The following is a 20,909-nucleotide window of genomic DNA, read 5'->3' as shown; positions in this document are numbered from 1 at the left end:
AGAATCGAAAACCCACGTTGATTTACATAATTTGGCGTCAGTACGCTTCGAAGACAATTGAATCAATTTCAGGCACTTGAGTCATTTCTCTTGCTAGATGCGGTAGTACATATTAACGTGGGTTATTGTTCAAAGACTTTTTTTCTTTTTTTCGTGGTAGGAATGTCGGCGCAAACTGGTTGCGAATCCCGTGGAATTTTAATATTACTTCGTGGGATATTACTGTAATCGTGTCTACGATCTAAAATTGTAAGAAGATTTAAGAAAATTAGTTGAATTGAAATATTATAGCTGATCATTTAATAAAAAAAATTGAATTATATATCATCGGTCATTTTATCGGTTGAATTCTCATCAATATAATTTTAGTAATTTAGTTTCAGAGTTTTCGTTCAATCAATAATTTCATATTTTATTCAATCGTATAACACAATAATTATGCAATGCTTAATTGAATTAATTTTTCATATTTTATATATATATATATATATATATATATATATATATATATTTATTTTTGATACAAAATATATTTTAAAGATATTTTAAAGATTAATGATATAATTGCATATTAATAACATTCTGTTTATTTTAATAAAGTAGTTCAATTTTATTCAGCAATTATAAAAATTGAGTTTAATCATGGAATCTTCACGCACATGTAACCGCTCACGCCATATATTCTTATCTAAGATTTTTGTGTAAGAAGGTTGGGTAACAGTTGGTAATAGTAGAACGCGAATTATTTGAAAATGTTTTAATATACACAACAAAACAGTTCAGATAATATAATTTCATCTAAAGTTCAAATAGTCGGATACCATTGAAACCTTCGCTTATACAAACGATGTTTATAGGACCGGAATTCTATTTTATATGTGTAACACATAATTTACGTAGAAAATTGGATGATTGGGGTACGTGTATAGATATCCGTGCTCGTTGGAATAAATTCAGTGATAATGCATGGCCTAGTTTCGTTTTGTGCCGGTGCTTCTACCTGGAAAAATCGTGTCTCGGCCGTTAGCCGATCGATTCTAGGCATTTTCTCGAGTTACGAGGCGTGACGCCAGCATGCCAACTCGTTTCGCATCGTATAAGACACGTGGGCAAACTTGTTGCGATGCAGAAATTTACAATACATATCCATTCTGGAATTTTGCGAATGAAAAACTTGTTTATCGTATATTTTCTTACAAAATTATTCATCGTTGATGCAAATAATGCGTTTTCATATCTACGCGATTATTGTGCACATTATTTTAAATTCCTAATGCTCTTTCCTTAAATTTTTGTCGTGGCGATAAATTCTTTTTTCTATAATAAAGCGACAATAAAAAAATAAATGCAGTCATAAAAGTTTTTATTTTATATGTATATATAAATTCAAAAGTAAAAAATTGTGCTTTTCTGTTTTATTATTGACAATTAAAAATCTCTTTACACGAACAATACAACAAGTATACAGTAGCTAAAAAAGCTGGGATGTTTTCTGTGATTGTGAATAATTAAGAAACGAGTCTAAGATGCAGTTTTTTTTTATTTTTGTTTTATTTAAAGAATCGTACATTAAATTTTTTTGAATACCGGTATTAAAATAGGTTTAAAGGAAAAAAAAAAAAAGAAACTTGCTACCTAATTGCGAGTAATTAACCTGCTATAGGTTAATTATATTAAGTAGCATTGCATCATGGAAAGGCACCCCATGACTCGAAGAATGTTATTCTAGAACAGGTCTGGTAAATTTGCGTATCCGAGGCGCCTTGAGAATTCCTTTTCTCGGAAAATTTCATTGGTTTACATTTAGCGAGGTGACTTTCAGCAGCCAGGTGTCTCCGTTTACAACTCGTCTCCCTGAGAATTTTGTCGAAGCAATTTCTACCACTTTAAACGTAACGACTTGGGTTCACCGATCGTCCTCGAAATTCCATGGGTTCTGTGCTGCGAAGAAATTACCCCGAAACGAGATCGCGCCAGAAGCTATCGAAATACATCCTTTTTCGGTCATAGCAGAAATCGTTTCGATGGAAAAGAGCATTGAGAAATTGATCTTTCTTATTTAGCCATTCGTTCGAGGCGTGCGATTCAACGTGCAATCCTTTTATTTATCTATTTTTGAGAATACGCGATTATTAATCGCATAGTGATCCTCTTTTAACATATCGTTTCCATTCGATTGATCTTGTTATGATAATGTTAATTGTAAATCGTATCGAATGTCGTTATTTCGAACGATTGATTGCCATTTGAAATGCGTTTAGTATATATTAATTGGAATCACACATATTCATAGATACATTTGTAACATTTCCCAGTACGTTAATTGTAATTTTAACTGTTCTAGGGGATATTACGCAAAAGGGGTATGAGAAGAAACGGACACGTCTATTACAACAGTATGCCTCAAAGCAGCTGGGTAAGTCGGACCTCTCTTTTGCTCGCAAGGAATCTTAGCGAACGAATCATGTTCATCATCATTTCATCCTTATCGAACAGCGCACGCGTGAACGAGAAGCTCATGATGAAATCGTAACAGCGATAATTCTTTTCTACGCCACTAGGGGGATTTACGCGCTATTTCGCTAGTCCGACATTTTATTTTTACCGCGGACAAGTACCGGTGATTTATCGTCTACCGCGTTTATCGACTTGTTCTACTAGTGACAACCATTTGACTTCGTCTCTCGCCTTCTTGCCATATGAATCATCGATGAAAAACACTAAAACAGTATCTCTGTATATGTTCGATGTACAGTTGCAAAGAGACTCTATTATAATGTTTAGAAAGAATCATTGATGATCCACGGCAAAGTAACGAGCATTCAAAAAGAAAGTGTGACGAATTGACCGTTTTCTCTTTGATTTAATTCTTGTGTGGGCAATCATAACTGTAAAAGAAATTCAGAATTGAGGTAATATTAATGGAACTAAATTTATTTATTTTTGTTCTTTTTTTTTTTTAATGAAACTTTTATCATTCGTAAAATAAGATCAAATACATAATTTGGATTCTAAATATATATTCTCATAAATATTTGACTTTTCCGATCAAATATCATAAAATGGCGAAATATTGATTTCGAAAATATTCAAACAATAATTTTGCGATATTTTATCAAAAATATAGAAAATTATCAAAGTGAAGTATAGAAATATTATTCTATTGCTCACACAGAGGTTAATTTTGAAACGTCACGAAATAGCCTTACGTGTGTTGTATATAGTACGAGAGCTTCTCGTCCTCGTGGTCCGTGCTAGCATGCGCGATAATCTCGCGCACGTCTATTGCGCCACATCCAGACGCAACCAGTCTCTCATTCTCTCTAGTCGTTCGTAATATTAATCACGTTCCGATTCTCAAGAGACACGGGCATTGCGTTCCACACACAATGCTGGCACATGCAATCGTAATGGGAATAAAAGAAGAAACGGAGAGAACATGACAGCGTTATTCTTCGTTCCGGCCATCGTTTTCCATCCGTCACCTTCTACCGGTTTTTCTCTCTTACACAACTCCCCTTATCAAGCACTCAGGGTCTCCGTACTCGCGCCAAATATTTTCCCGCCAATTTAACGACCTTATCGCTTTTACGATAATACTACGTGCATTCGCAATTAAAGAATATATTTACTACGCGAGTCTCTCAACTTTTTTTATTTTTGTTAAATAATGGAATCATTCTGACATAACGTAGTTGAAGTATGTAAACTAATATTGATACGAGTAATCGGATATCATTGAAAATTTTTTTTAAATTTATTTTATTATTTCATTTTTGCAGAATAGTTTATCTATTAACGATATTGATGTATCTAATTTTATTTTAGAAATATGTATTTGCGTACATAATTAACATTAAGAGATGATGATAAAGTATATATATATATATATACATATTTATCAGAATCAATATATTTATAAAATTATTATAGAATTTCAGTTTCAGAAACTCGTTGAACAAATAACAGATTAAAAACTGATTGTTTGTTGTATTCTAGAGAAATAAATTTTATATAAATGACGAATATATTCGTCAAACACAAAGAAATTAAAAAAATTATTTGATTGATTCAGTAAAAATAGATTTTTGCATAACGAATTTGAAATACAATTAACAAATTAAAAATCGATCATTTGGTCGATTCGATAATCATATATTTTTTACTTATATTCTAATAGTTTTAATGCTAAGCCGGCTACGAGTTTACCCTCGCGCCTTCGACAGCAGTCCATGGCTACAGCTGCAATCGCTCGAACCGCTGTAATCAGTTGCAATGTACATACTGTTTAACTGTACCTGCATGCGGAAGAGCCATTTCCGCGTTATCCGTTCGTTATACGCGCTGTACATCTGCTATTGTCGCGTACGCGACTCTCGAGCAAAGACAATTTTCTCGGTAGTTCGAGTCACGTTCGATCCGTGGTTTTCCAATCATTTTCCTCCACGCGGAAACTTGTTATCCTCAATACCGCTGTATATTTCTTTTAACTTGATTATAATCTCGACGATACACGCTGTTGCTTATAACCCATTCGCGAACCTTCGAACCGTGCCCCTTTTTCATTGTATAGTCGAGGAGGGTACATAATGAAAAATAATGCTAAACTCGACGATGCGAGTTTCTTAAGTAGCTAGTGAATCTTATTTCGGATCTTGCAAAGAAAAACTTGAATTTCATGGAGATTTAAATAATGAGATTATAAATGTTAGTTGAATCTGAGTAATTTGATATTTAAAAAAAAAGAGATAAAATCTTTGATTTATAAAAAGTTTAATCGAGTTTTTTTTTTTTTCAAGTAAGAAAAATTTATGAAAATGAAAATTTGACATATAAAGATGTATAAAAATTAATATTTTTTCATTTTTTGCTTCAAAGAATTAGAAAAAAAAGAAAAATTTGTAAATGTCATTTATTTTTGAGACGTTTCTAATAGTTGAAATGGAATGAAGACAATTTCAAATGATTAATTATTGATGATATAATATAATACAATTAAAGAAAATCGACAAATATACATTGTGAGTAATAAAATAAGTTTTAAAACTAAAAATTTATATAGATATTAAATAATTTTCCAAAAGTTATAATTCGCTCTTCTCAGCAATAATTTATTGTTATTTCTAATTTACGAATTAGGAATACGTAATCATGAATCAAAAATAACTTCTGCCTAAGAACATATTATGTATAACCAATAATTATCCTGTCATGCCATTGTATTCATTACTTTACTTCGGTTACAATCGTTTTTGAATAAACATCCGATAATATGATCGAGTCAAAATTTATGGTTTTTTTTTTGTGTATTTTTCATAAAATATATTACTATAATTTAATTAAACTGATATAATTGAAAAATTGAAAAAATATCGGTTTCGGTACATTAAACTAGTTTGTAAAATCATGCTTGATTAACCTATTCAGTGTGAATATTAACTTAAATCAAGAGCCACTAGATGTCACTAGATGTACACATATAGACTTAATATCAATAATATATTTGTCACAATATAATTGTGATTTTCGTAATTATTTCTATTATTTATTAAAAATGAGTTATTTATTATATTCATAATACATGATATTATAAAACTAATGCTTTATAAAATAATGTAAAAAAAATATTTCGGTTATATTTTTGTGCAGTTGACTAGCACCGTATCGAAGAGGTTAGTTTCAAAAATTCGAATGTTCTAGTGCTACGTGACAATTTCGAAGAAAAGATCGATGAAAATAATCGAAATTCCTCGCTTCAGTGCAATGATGGGCGTGATTCTATTAAAGAGAAAAGATATCGTATATACACGGGAGCGAACGCGATCCAAGCTCGATTTACACCGGTGGTTACGATATTGTCACGGTTCGCTCGAACGTTATTAAATTCCATGGAGCGTGACTTGCGCGTAAGCATTAGCTCTATTCTAATGTCGTCGAATCAGAATCGAACAAACCGTGACCATAACCATAAACAGTGTTCAAATGGTCATATGATTTTTAAAAAAATGAAAAATTTTTGATCGTAGTATCGTTATTTTTAATAATTTAATGATTTAAACAGTTTGAATTAAAATTTCCAGTTGTAAAAGTTTTTTAAAAACATATCTTACATAAATATAATCAACAATCTGTATTATAAAATATTATTGAAACTAATAAAAATTATATTTTTATTCAAAATCGAAATGTTCGAAATAGGGGAATTTAAAAAAAAAAAACGTCATAATTTTCGAATTATGAAGTTCAAATTTAAAGTCAAGTTTAAATAATCATTTTTGTTTATATTAATATTATTCGAAAGGCAATTATATAATATATAGAAAATTAATTCAATTAATTTGTAGATACATAGATACATATTTATTTAGATTGGTAAATACAATTTTTGTAATCACAACTTATTACATTATAATATATAATATAAAAAAGTCTTAACGCTTCGTTCAACAACTTCTTGTACATCAACTTTTCGTACGTAGTTATTTTATCCTCTTGAAATCGACCCTTCCATGAATATACGAACGTCCTGCACAATCGAAGTTATGACTTTTTAAACTAAACGTATCACACTCTATGAATACATTTTCCATACTGTACATACATACTATACAATGTGTACAGTGTTCGCGTCTAACCGATGGTTAGAGGGAACGAGTGCGGAGAAGTGAGAAACTAGCTGGCGAGTCCCCCTCCCCTGCCTCGAATCCGTGTTTGAGAATCGGAACGAGAAGAGAAGAGTCTGGAGGGTGGCTTTTTTTTGCATATGCACGTGTGTGGCACACAGGGGCTGGAAAGGATGGAGGAGGTGTCGGCGTCCTCGGTATCGGAGGGGTCGAGAGAACAGGTTATGGAAGCGGTGGTGGTGGTGTTGGTGGTGGGGGCGTCGGCGTCGGCGTTGGCGTCGGCGTCGGGGTCGGTATCGGTGTCGGTGGCCGACCACAGCCACGTGCACGCCGCACGCAGCGCCGTGTCACTCACAGCGAGAAGCGCTATCATTCAGGTAGCGCGAACCAAATTGCACGACTCAATTTAATACACATATATATACTAGTGTTTCTTCTCGAGAATTTCTCGGCAAAATTTTAATCCAGGAAAATTGTTGTTTGTTTATTATTATTCATCCTATATACGATTTAAGCCAATACTCTCTCTGTAAACTGTAACAAATTATTGTTATAATTACAAAATTTTCTTGTACAGGAAAAAGAATATAAAATTTAAAATAAAAAAGTGATGTTTCGTTTTGCATTGAAGAAATAAATTTATTACAGATTAACGTTAACGTTTCTTTCATTTGGCAATTTTTTGAATGAATTAGATGTGGAAAAAAAAAAAATTCTCGAGAAATATAATTTGATTTCTCAAAAAGTGGAAAATATCGAGAAATCGGAAACACTAATATATAATACGTATATACGTATTATATATACATATATATATATAATTTTTCTATTCTTTACCTCGTATTACGCCTAGAGAATTAGAGTTTAGCTCTGCGGCTCATGCGGGATCTACCTAAGTATGTACTTCGCCGACCAGCATTTAGTCATTAGAGATATACGACATTCTTAGTCATGTGTGGATTTTCGTTTCGGTAGGAAACGTTATATTTTCATTAGACATATCCGATGTTGTTTACACATTCACCAAACCAGTGTGCATTTTTGACTGTTCATGTAGTTTTTTCTCTCTCTCTCTCTCTTCTCGCCAATTTTTCATCTTTGTTTATTTATTCGTTCTCCCTTATTAGTAATTAATAATAATCATATTTTTTTTTTTTTTTTTTTTTACGTTTCCATTTGATCCAATTTTCTGGTGTAATCGGGAAATTTACGATAAAAGAAAAAAAAAAAAAAGAAACAATTATAAATAACGAGAGATTAAAGTCTGACTTCCAATTAAAATATCGATCGATCTCTGTTTTCGAGACATAACATTGTGAACTTGATTTAACATATAAAGGTTATAATCTTCGTTTTATTATTTTGCTTTATTTATTTATTTATTTATTTTTTTTATAATGCAACATTGTCCTTTAGATTATTCGTAAAACGGACTCTTTGATATAAATTTGCAAAGAGTGAAGCGGAATTATAAAGGAGAGAAGAGAATAGGGCTCGTCAAGGTACAAGAATCGCGATATTCTCCAAAGAGTTGTCTTTATACACGGGAAAAAAATTTATGAGGAACGCAAGCATCAGACAGGGACCCCTGAATAGCTGACAGGCTGTCGAGCACTCGTTGGATAATTGCGATGCCGTTGGTCCTCGTCTTAATTAAGCGGCGGGCCCCTCGGGCTTCGCACTTCACGGCACTGGCTCCGCTTTGACGATTCGTTGGCAAAAATTTCCCGTGAATCCTTACGCTCATTGCGATCGTACAAAAAATCGTTAGCACGATTAAATTGACCGTGTTATGCCAACTTTATTTTCCGATCAATTTATCACGAAATGAACAGAATCGAAGAAAAGTGTCTATTTAATTGGAAGTCAGATCATCTCACGAGGTATTGATTGTACATACGTGAAATTTTCCATTGTTAATGGACGTTTGCCATTCGTGATTTTGTTAATTTATATCATACGTTACCCTGGATAATAAATATTTAAAGAGAAATGAGAAATAAAAAATAATTTTTTAATTTGAATTGATTAAAATGTTATTTTGAATATTTAATCTTATAATATACAGTATTTAGTATGTTTAGTGATATTTAGTATATTTAGTGGCCGTTTCTCAATATGCTGGAAATTTGTGTCGTATTTTTCACGACAGGTGGCTCTATCTTATTGTAGAAATACGGAAGTTGACAAGGAAAGGCATTAGATATATCATGAGAATCTCATCAATTCATTGATATTTTATTTTTAGGAAAATTAAAATGAAAATTATAGAAATTTTTATTCTTCTATTTGATCTATTATGCTTTTTTTTCGTTCTTATCCATTAGCTATGTACATTAACTGTTTTTTTGGTCAAAGTTTAGGTTATGTCGACTTCGACTAGGTTATATCGAATTGAAGAACGATAGATTTTCTTTCAATAATATATGCCTTAGAAACTAGTTCAATTCTTGTCATATCTCGTACAATTAAAATAAATATTTTTATTTTTTATTTCAAAATATATTATTATCCAGCGAATTAAGATAATATTCTTCCAATTACGATATAAGTATATATATTTCTTTTACATTATTTTTAGTTTCATTTGTGAAAAGAAAGAAATATACTCATATCAATGAAAATGCAAACCAATTTGTATATGCTTAACGTCCAATAAAAGAATTTAACGAATTAACGAGATTAGTATCGTGCAACGACACGTGTAAATACATAGCATAGACCCATTTCCAGCGAATCTGTGTTGTTCTACACAACACGATCGTTGATGATCTGTTATAAGTGTGCACGATTTAGATCTTTATCTCCACGCACGTAGATATAATGTACAGTAACAGTTTAATTGTGCTTTTATCGATCGAATGAAGAAGTTAGTCGATTTCGTTACTTTGTTCTCATCGTTTTACGTTTGCTTTTTTGTTTCCTTCTCTCTTTTTTTTTTTTTTCTTTTTTCTTTTTTTCATCGTCGATTTCATTCCGCCACGATCTCCGCCTACGATATTGGAAATGAATCGTAGTAGAGGATCGCGGAATCGAATCGTTCCTCGAGCCATCATCACTTCACGGTTCACGATTCATCCGTAATTATAATCTCAGTAATCCGTAAATCATTCTCATCAGTAGTATATATACACGTGTGATTCAACCTCTTCATGTTCTATGCCGATTACGCTAATCCTATTTTTATACATTTTACCAAGTTGTTCTTTCAACATAATTTAAACAATATTCTCCCCCTCCTTCCATTAATATATACATCGTATTCGTTCAATTAGATTGTTAAAAATTAAACCAAAAAAAAAAAAAAAAAAAAAAGTTTCTTTGAATCGTCGATAAGTAAATTCATGCGTTTCAATTTAATTAAAATTAATCCTGCAGGAAAAAAATAAAATATTTTCCGTTTAATCCATTGATGCAACGTAAGATGTAACGTAATGAATTTATCTTTTGCACGATTGACACACGATTGGCAGGATTAACAGTTTTCCAAAGTAATTATTCACTCGTCCAATTGTAAAAAGTAATTGATACCGATAGAGCATAGAGCTTGAAGAGGTTATCATGTTCTTCTTGAATGTAGCTCGCTTGCTTGTATAATCCCTTCGTGCGTACCGATTCGCGCAGAGATGCTTTTACACCTTATAGATACCTTTGTAATTCGACTTAGCCGGGACCGGTTGTTCCACCTTACGGGTGACTCGAGATCGCAGCCAGCCAGCCATCCATCGGCATTCTTGCGACTCGACACACTCGCGGATCTGGCCGCAACATCTAGATTTTTCCGTATCGGCTATTAGTCGACTCGTGTGGTTCGAGAATCCGGCCGTACCACGATCGTGAACCTCGGTATTTCCTCATATTTGCTCGACGAGATGGACGATGATAAAATTGAAATTTATTTCTCTCCGAGGAGGAAAAATTTGTTGGGTATTTTTGGATATTTTGATAACGATTAAAATGAAGTTTCCAGAGAAATAACAATTTTGAGAATAAATGGAGATGAAAAAGTTGTGCAAAGCCTGCGAAAAAAATTACGGATTGATATCTTATGGATTTTATGGTATGAGTATTTTATAATTGCAAAATATTGGGAATAGATTGGTATTATTAATTAAAATAAAATTCTATTTATCGTTAGGAAGAGGAAATTGAAAATTTTTATTATTTTCTTTGAGATGTTCTTGTTAGAAAAAATAAATTGGATTTGTATTTCAGGTTGTATGATTAAGGATACTACAATCTTGGGGATTTATACTTTTTAAAAGAATTATGGTATTTTATGAAAATTATGCAATAGTGGAAAAGAATCTTTTGCAATTATAAAATACTTATTGTAATTTAATTTATCGTGGTAATTAAATCTATAGCCTGTCTAATGAGAAGAGATGATCGCATATGTAATTTAGTACATTACATATGTCTTATTCATATTATTATTTTTACCAGCAAAGCTTGTCCCTTTATATAGATTCAAAGATAATCCAAATACTAAATTTAGACAACAAAAAGAAAAATTTTTCAGATGTCCATAACGTATCGTATTTTATATATATATATATATATATATATACTTAAGATACGTGACGTCATCGTGAGAACTCTTTTCATTGGACAGACTGTGAATAAAATCGTAATGGCGGTCGAAGTAATAATAACTCAATTTTATATACGCATAACTTTTAATTCTATGGATTCATAAAGTTAAATTGTTATTTTCAAACTTTATACTCATTAAATGTTATCAAAAAATGTAAAAATATTACAAATTTTTTAATGATATGTATGTAATAACGTTTCCAAAGATGGCTTACGAGAGATATTCGTTATGTGTTCCTTATTTTTTCTATTCTTTTACTTTTTTCTATTGTTTCTTTTTTTTTTTTTTTTAATTTAATAATAATTCTGACCAGTCTTCAAAATGCACTATAATTCAGGAATTTTTAGACAATTGTGGAGGAAAGTTGCTGATCGTTAAATCTTTCGCGACTCGCAAGTTGCTGCGACACGTGCAGCCACTTCTATGGGATCATTGCGAATAATGAAAGTTTTCTCTATGAAAGAGACGAAAAAACGAAGTGTCTAGTTGTTTATCCGGAGGATGATAATAAAATGATAATAAAATATTCATTAAACAAATAAATGGCTCGATATTTTATCGTTTTAAATTTCTTATTGCTTTTTATTAATTTAATATATGATTTATTACATTATACAAATATTGTATATCCATTTTTAGTGTTTTCGAGATAATAAATAGATTTAAAGACAAAGGTATTTCATAAGTAAATAAACATTTTAAATTCTATATTTTTTATTCTATATAATGAAATTATAACTTGAATTTAATTAATTCAATTTATTAATATTAATTTAATTTAATTAAATATCTTAGATTAATTAGAATTTATAAAATTATATGCTACGTAAAAATTAATATATGATAATATTTGGAATTATTAATATAGACATATATTTAACGAAGTAAAGAAAGATACACTATTTTGAATGATATTATATGAGGAAGAATAAAATAAATAATAATTGAAAATATTTTCAATTAAAATAATACGAATAAATAAGTAGTAATTATTTAGTTTAAAAATGCTATAAATTGAATAAATGAAAGGTAGTGTAATGTAATATAAATTAAATAATAATAATAAACTTAAGCAATGTGTATGGACATCAACAGTTATGCAATTAAAATAATGGATTCGGAGACATACGATAAAAATATTTTTTTTAACTTTGATTTTTTATATATAACATAAAGATTTATTATTTTTATTGCATATAAAAATTCAAATTTCATTCAATAAATATGGATATACAATATTTACGTATTAAGTATTAAGATAAATTATATATTATCTATATTGTAACATTCTCAAAATCCGTAAATTGTTACTTATGTAATATAGTAATAATAATAATAATAATAATGATAATAATAATAATTTCTATTTATTTTATTTTATCTGCTTAAACGATTTTTCAATGATTTTTGTCGAGAGAAAAAAATCTTTATAAAACTATAGAATTTGATAAGCATTGTTTTATTAATTTATTGAAAATTGATACATACATACAGAAGTATGTATTTGAAATTGTACAACAATTTACCATCAACCGGATCATTAGATTATTAGAAACATTTGTTATTAAAAATTCATAGAAGTAAGATGAAATGAAAGACGCGGCATTTTTGTCGGTAATAAAAGCGTAAAAGATGTTGGTCTGGTGGTTAGTTGCATTACCACCAGAGGAATCGCGTTGCATTCCAAACGTCTTTGAAAGCTGGTAGAGTTCAAGTTACGTGGAAGTTGTTCTGTCGCCGAGATTAAATCGCGTCACACCAGCCCACCTCCTCTTCCGACCTCCCTGCACCACTGCAGGATTGCGAACAATCGATAAAAGTGAAATCGTCGTCGCAGCTTCCAAAGGTGGAACGACCGATCGTCGATGGCGCCGTTTAAACCCTTGTCCGAATGAACGATTCTCTTCAATCTCCTTTTCCAATCCGTTCTTTAAAAACACACATCCAGTTTACAGGGGAAATTGAATAATATCGAGGCGAATGGAGGAAAGATTAAATTTTTGATACGTAGACTATATATTTAATAAATAAATTTCATTCGAAAAAATATTTCAAATTGAAATAAGAAATTAAGATATAGCTCAATCGATAAGTCAGTTTCTCTAAAAGGAATATGAATAAATAGAAAAAAAATATATACTTTTTTTATCATTGACTTAAGTAACAAAGATATTCGAGTATTATTTTTAAACATTTTTCAGTCAAATTTATAACCATTTATAACAAAAAATTAATTTAGTAAATAAATCTTCAAAAAATTTGCATTTGATTTTATCAAGAATATTATATACAATGTGTACTTCAAACTTGGATAAAAATTTATAATCTTCCATATTTAATATGTTGTAATATTAGTCCTATAATTATTTAATGAAAATAACTTTAATATTTTTTTCAGAACAAAAATTAATTAGAGAAAGCATAATTTACTCGTAGACTTATGTATGTATTTATTTCGAATATCAATTATTTCAATATTAATATTTGAAAATATAGATAATATCGATATTTGAAATAATTTTAAATAATATATTTTATTGTTTAAAAAGTTATAAAATATTTCAATATTTTAAATATATCTAAATGTACTTCATTTTTTCTATTATGTTTCAAACTTTGTTTTTGCAAAATTATTTTAATTTTTTACATTTCAAATTATACTCTTGAAACAAATTTTTTCTTAATAATAAATACAATATAAATTAAATAAAAACTCTATAATGTTTGTTAAATTTATTCTGAAAAAAAATTTTCCACAAAGTTATTTTTACTTTGGAACAATATCATTATGACAATCTCTAAAAGGTTAAACGAAGTAAACTGTCCATCCGTCTCGTACTATTCGTACCGTATCCAATTACACAACACCAGCCCGAGAAAGTGATAATAAAAACAGTGGTAAAATGTCCTTTCTTTGGGTTGTTCAGAGGTAGAGAAGAGGCACAACGAGACCCGATAGAGAACCCTTCTTTTTTTGTCTATGTGGCGTTGTTGTTGTTGTGTTGCATGCAGGAGGCCGGCTAGTACCTGGAGGAATCGCCAGTCCCCCGGGATCTGGCGGCTCCACCGGAAACACCGGGAATTCGAACTCGGCGGCTGCGAGACGCGGCAATCGCAGACTCACGCGCAATGAGAGCCGCTATCATTCCGGTGAGTACATCACAGCTGGATGATTAAAATGGTTTCGGAAAAGACGAAAAAAAAAAAAAAAAAAGAAAAAAAAGACGTTAACGGGTCTTTAACCCTCGGACGACGGCGGTTCTGTATGCATTAACCGTTTATTTATTCGAAGCCGCGAACACTCGATGCCGAGGATCGAGTGAAACTGTTAAAATTTATCACTTTGAATAACGGTAATTCTTCGATTATTATCTTTCACTTTTAAAGAAAATCATTGTGGAATGAGATATAATTCATACAATTTTACATAAAGGAAAAAAATTCTAGATAAATAGAAATACTCATTCTGTTTAAAAAAATTAAAATTATAATAAGCAGATTTGTTGTGAGGTATAAATTAAATTGTAATAAATTTTTAAGCGTATTGTAATTACAGTAAATATATTATAACTATAAAAGATGCGGAATTAAATTGAATTTATCTAATTGATTATCATTTCTTATTAATGTAACAATAATTTTTTTAATCTTCGTCTTTTTTAAATAAAATTATATTTGTAAGATTTCTCTAAATTAAAATAAGATTATACACAATATGATTTAGATTATATTTTATAGGGAAAAAGGAATATAAATTTTGTTATATTTGATCTTATTTTAATTAGAGCGACTTTAATTCAACGTTGATTCAAATAACATTAAAAAAAAAAAGTTTTATCATTGCATTAATATTGTTGTAATTAGATTACATGGTTTGTGTATAGAGCTCCTTCATATATCGAACAGAATTGTTCTTTCCAATAATAGAAATATTGCAGTTATAAAATATTTATGTAGTTACTTTTTTTTTATACAATATTTTCATTGTTAAGAAAATGAAACAATTATATTAAAATCACAATTTGTTTTTTTTTCTGAATTTTTATAACAGAATTAATATTTTATTTAAATATTTTAAAATTAAATTTAAAAAAAACAGAAAATAAATAATTTAAAAATAATAAATACAGTAAACAACTTTTGTTTATAAAAGTAAACAGTTTCATTCAATTCTTGTTCTTGTTATTCTTGCAAATTGGCTTTACCTCGTTTATTGCTTCTTCGTTTCTTTCTTTCCTTCTTTGTATTAGTCTTCTAAATGTTTCTTTTTGTTCTTTTTTGTCGACGTTTTTTATATCCCTATAAAATGATTAAAATTCAAGAAGGCAATTGATTTTATTTTTTTTTTTTTCTGAGATAACGCCTTCTTCCTTTATGTCGTTTTGCACGAATATACGGGAGTTGTCTTTAAGTATTCCGCGCAGTGGAGCAACTCTGTCGCGAGTAATCACTTGAGGATATTCAAATTTTATGGAGGAATTAACAACGAGGCCGTCGTCGCAAGGGTTAATCCAGCAACCATAGAAACTAGAAGCGACAGATTCTCGATCAATAAAATCCTGCTCTGCCATTTTCACCAACCATCGTATACCGCAATGATACGAAACATTTTTCATTTACAATATTTATTCGTTATAAGCTCGTAATTAAGGATTGCCCTGAGCTTATATATATATATGTAAAGAACTTGAAACTCGAGTCTGATCTTATCTTTATTTTCAACGACGATCGTAGAGAATGACAGTTAGCAAAAGATGAAAACACATTTAAAGAAAAAGAGTTCACACATTTGAAGAAGTTTACGATGTATTCGTGTGAATTTACGTGCTTCATAGGATCGTCACAAGAGTGAGTTTTTTCAGTGGTGGGGATGCGCAAGAAACGACTGAGCATATAACGAACAAATACTAACACTTTCGTATAAAAATTGACTTCTTTTATTTTTTATCAAGGCAAATTGTAAATCGTATTATTGATCGAGGATACGTCATGTATCAATTAGGTTTTATTAAATAGTAGTCGTAATTTAATGTATTTATAGAAACTTAATAGATTAGAATTCGCTATGACACGCTTGAAAATCGTAATTTGAATTTGAATTGATCGTATTGCATTAAGCTCGATTATAACTCGGTACAAAAACATGCTTTACGAGGAATGTGCTTTTGGTGCGAGTGGTCTCAACTCTGATAAAGCATTTCCTGCGTTTAAACGCGTATGCGTGCAATTACTTTTAAGCAAATCGTTCAACTTGTAATTATTAGATACGATGGAATTGGTCTATTCTTTAGAATCTTATAATTATGATTATAATCTGTAGATATAATTCTTCTTCTTCTTTTTTTTTTTTTTTTGCAAATATTCTTTGAGCAATGTTGATGATTAATTAATTACTATCTAATAAGTTCGTGCGCACATAGATTTCATTAATGATTAACAAATATTTCAATTTAATATTTTACAATATGAACTTGAAATAATTATCTTTTTTGTTATATATGAAATGAAATATTTGATATAGATATTACTTTCATGAAATTGAAAATAATCAATTATTGACAATTAACTAAAGAACTATAACTATTAATATTCAATGTTTAATATATTTTACATTCATTACTTAAATTCAATGTATTATTTAAAAATGTAAAATTTATTTAATAAAAAATTAAACAAAATATTGTTTTTTGATATTAATATAAGTTTATATATATACATATCATTTCAAAATTTCATTTTTTATATTATATTATATTTAAATCATTTATTATTTTAACTTTAATTGTTTCTAAGAAAAACTGACGAACTTATTGGACAATATAAGGGAATATTCTTATAGATGAGCAGAAAAAAGAGATGTATTTTACAAATTTTTACAGAAAAGATATAAAGATTCATAATTTGAGATATTTATTTATTGTTGTAATATATTTATTTCAATCTAATCTTTTTTTTTTTTTTTTAGAAAATTTTGCAATTAATTGTCAAAAGACATTAGAATGTATAAAATTGATGGCAAAATTAATACTTTATCCATTTAATCTGAAATTTTTAAAATAAACAACAAAATTCTAAATTCTAAATTTCAAGAAAAAAATATTTCGGTTGATTTTAACATCGAGTTTTAGAAAATATATTACACAGAAATTATTAAAATTTCAATTTTTTCTTACTTTCTTATACTTTTCCTATAAACAAAATTCTTGAAGTACGTCTCTTTTATTTTACTCATCGATGAAAAAAAAAATCTGCTTAACGTAGCAAGTATGTATCTACACCAGGCATGGATCAAAGGCATTAGAGTCGAAAGAGCTTTCTTGATCGCTCGCGGGTTGATACTGTTACATTGGTGCTGTTCGTCGGTACGGAACGAAAACCGAACGGTTCTCCGTGCGTAAAAGTCCGTATAGGAACTTCATTTGTACAGAGGCAGAGCGAAGCTTGACCGGCACACAGGCAATCTCACAGCTGGTGCACCGTTACTGCTCGATGAGGATGAGTGTGGAGCGCAGGCGATAAGCCCATCGGAGAATGTCTGAACGCGGTTATACGTAAATACGTTCGGGGAATCAAGTTTAGAGGAAAATTAATCAAAAAATATCTGTTTGATTCGGACGTATTTTATTTTGATATCTATGATATTTCTAAATATCATTTTTAATACAAAAATCTCGTGAAATCGAAAAATTTTTATATAATATTTGATTTATTGTCTTTTGCATTTAAATTTATTAAATTTTAATACCAGTAAATTAAGTAGATTAAAAATGAATTATTAAATCTAAAAATTAACATGTCTCGTATCTATGCACTTGTGTTTATACAAGAGATATGTCAAATCGGAAACGATACTCGAGAGAGAATGCCAAACGATATTTAAGATTGATCGAATGTAGAGCGAAGCGTAATAAAAGTTTAGTGGATTCGGTCAGCGAGTCGTTGCATTTCCGGTCTAAGTATATTTCTATCGTTATTACGACATCGTACAACATCGGGACGCAGTTTGTTACGTAGAGCAGTTACTCTGTTGCACGTGAGAGTGCACACGCGTGTACCGGTGGAAATAAGATAATTCGATACGGTGATTTCTTGAAAAATTGTAAATTTGATGAATTACTTAGAGGAAATTCTCTTATGTATGAATCTTCAAATTTTCCGGATTCTTTCCTCGTGAAACAAGCTTCACTTTTATACGCTTTGAAATAAATGAAGTATCTATACCAAGGAAAAAATACTTGCCAAGAGAATTGAAACAGTAAACATTGCGTTGAAAGCTTTGCCGCATACGACGTAGATCAAGATTTTTTGAACGTAGCAAGATTTTTTCGCGTGTCTTTTCTCCATTAGCTAATAATGATTATAATATATTTACGAAAAACTGTGATCGATTTGATTATTCGACTCTGAAATACACAGAGGTGCGCCAGGAGGCGGTGCAACAAGCTTTGGCAGCAATGCAGGGTCGTCCGAAACCATCTTTACCGATGCCGTCAAAGAGAACCTCCGTGATGGCTAGAAGTCCCGACAGAGAGCGCCGCGATAGTGGAGAATCGAGTAGCGATGAAGATAGCGTTGTTACCGAAGAAAGTCCTGGTGCTGGTGGTCCAACGGGTATATGTCCTTCAATCTTTCGATTACTTTGCGACTATACATATTTGTTCGGCTAGCTAAATCGTTTATCTATTTGCATTCGGCAAATGATGGAACTGGTTATACGACTTTTCGATTGAATGGAAAAGCTGTTTGGATTCGTGTACTTGATGCAAATCTGGTGTCGTGAATATCGCGATAACAGATTTGTTATATACGATGAATGTTGAATAACTGCAAAAGATTGGAAAACGAAACTTTGCAATCCAACAAAGATATTTATTCTTCTTTCTAAAATGCCTCGATCGAAAGAACGATTAAAGAGATAAAAAGGTGGATCGAAAGAAAACAGTATCGGTAAAACAGTACCAATACGTTACATATTCATTGTTCGGTTTTAAATTTTAAGTTGTGTAAAAAAATTTTGTAGTACATATGTATTTCTGCTTCTTCTAATAGATACATACTGTTATTGGACTGGCAATAACATATAATCTTACGGTACTTGGAAATTAAGATATAACTTGATATAACCTAACTTTGCTTCATTAAATGCACATTATTAAACAATTATAATTTAAAATATATTTTTACACATAATCTCAGAAATTTAGCCAAATAATAATTAATACATATGTATAAGCAAAAGTTATTCAAAATATTGTGCTTTACTATATATATATTTCAAGATCATTGAAATCGACGAAAGTGATCAACGTATTTTCAGATTTCTTTGCTTAAAATTAAAATTACTTATTAAATATATAAATACATCGTGTTTGATCTCGTTTCGATCAGAGAAATCTCGATCAAAAAAAGAATACATTATTGAAAATTTTACTTTAAAAAGATTATAAAATGAAATAAATTTACAGTCTAGTATTGTCTCACCGATATTTGATCTCGGATCGGATTACATTGCTCGCATGTCGCGCTTCGCGATGTGTTGAGAAGACTCTTTCCCACTGATGAAGAATTTTTTACAATTACACCGTAGATCGCTTTTGCGGACATAAAATATCGATTTTTTAGCTTGTTTAGCATCGTCGGAGAAATAGACACTAAAGAGAGGTGACTAATGGGGGAATTTTAGGCACAGGACTGTCGGATACCAGCAGCACCGGTTCGGCGCGAGACACGCCTCCGCCTCCGAGACCACCGGCCAGGAGACCTCCTGGTGCGGACATTACCGACATCGCGGAATACACGCCCCATGCGTACTGTAACATCCAGCCCCCGGACGTGACACACACAAGCAACACAGCGGCCGCGCAACAGTCGGCCAGGCGACCGGGCGCCGACCGTGTCAATCGTTACCATGTTGTCGAGGATCAGAACAACACCGGGACTACCGGGCGTTGGAAGGTATCAGCGAAAATTCAACAATTGCTCAATACATTGAAACGACCGAAACGTCGCCCCTTGCCCGAATTCTACGAGGACGATGACATCGAGCTCGAGATCGCGGCCAATCCCAAAGATCCGAACGCCCCGAAACCCGAGGGCGGTTCTATGACCTCCGCGGTCGGTGAACCAGTATCGGTCGCTGCGGGCCTGCCGAGGTCACTCGAGGTCGCCATACAGAGGTAAGCAACCGGGCGAGTCGATTGCACTTTTCAACTTTCTTCCTTTTTTATTTTTAGGTAGAGCGGAACAAGCAATTTAATATATACGAAATTTTAGCGGCAATCTATTGAATTTTTATCCATCACTCCGTTTATATTATATAACATTTTATAACATTTGTAAATTTCATCGTCGATTTAAATAGAAAAAAATTGCAATGACTTATCTTTTCGCCCTCGTTATTCAATACTTTGAGTCGAGTGTAGACTATATGTATGTTTACAAAAGTAGTGAAGAGATAGAATGAGAGAAAGTCATTGAGCTGAGCACGATGACAATGCTCTTCCGCCGCATATCAAGGATAAAATATTTTGTTGCAGAAATTCAAATTTCTATTCTAATTTTTATCTTATATGTTTTAATCTGACTAAATAGGATAGATTTAAATTATTTTTTAAATAAAGGGAAAATTATATATTTAAATTGAATAAATTTGTTATATATTCTTTGCTTGTTTTTAAAAAATTAAAATT

General features: G+C 30.9%; 1 protein-coding gene and 1 long non-coding RNA gene across 5 annotated transcripts in view; one reads left to right on the top strand and one right to left on the bottom strand.

Annotated features, from left to right (window-relative positions):
• The window catches only part of DIP2 (disco-interacting protein 2), a 40,409-nt gene that overhangs the window by 7,434 nt on the left and 12,066 nt on the right, over positions 1-20,909 (top strand). For 2 of the 4 annotated variants that reach the window (XM_086914879.1, XM_086914872.1), the window contains exons 3-6: positions 2,345-2,416; positions 14,233-14,370; positions 18,637-18,831; positions 19,904-20,396. In XM_086914879.1, coding sequence (XP_086771005.1) covers positions 2,345-2,416; positions 14,233-14,370; positions 18,637-18,831; positions 19,904-20,396 — 898 coding nt within the window. Of the gene's footprint in view, positions 1-2,344; positions 2,417-6,784; positions 7,001-14,232; positions 14,371-18,636; positions 18,832-19,903; positions 20,397-20,909 lie in introns of all 4 variants that reach the window. The other 2 variants (XM_086914890.1, XM_086914884.1) reach the window with 2 other exon arrangements.
• LOC147658579 (uncharacterized) lies at positions 17,825-19,913 on the bottom strand. The gene is made up of 2 exons (XR_015294370.1): positions 19,702-19,913; positions 17,825-19,044 (listed from the first exon to the last, which is right to left on the bottom strand). It is a non-coding gene; the product is annotated as an uncharacterized LOC147658579 (long non-coding RNA).

Source organism: Apis florea, unplaced genomic scaffold (genome assembly GCF_048593485.1).
Source record: "Apis florea isolate Af1SG1 unplaced genomic scaffold, ASM4859348v1 contig_1914_pilon, whole genome shotgun sequence".
NCBI classification, from domain to species: domain Eukaryota; kingdom Metazoa; phylum Arthropoda; class Insecta; order Hymenoptera; family Apidae; genus Apis; species Apis florea.
The sequence above is the reverse complement of the archived record's forward strand: the minus strand, read 5'-3'. Positions and strand labels throughout refer to the sequence as shown.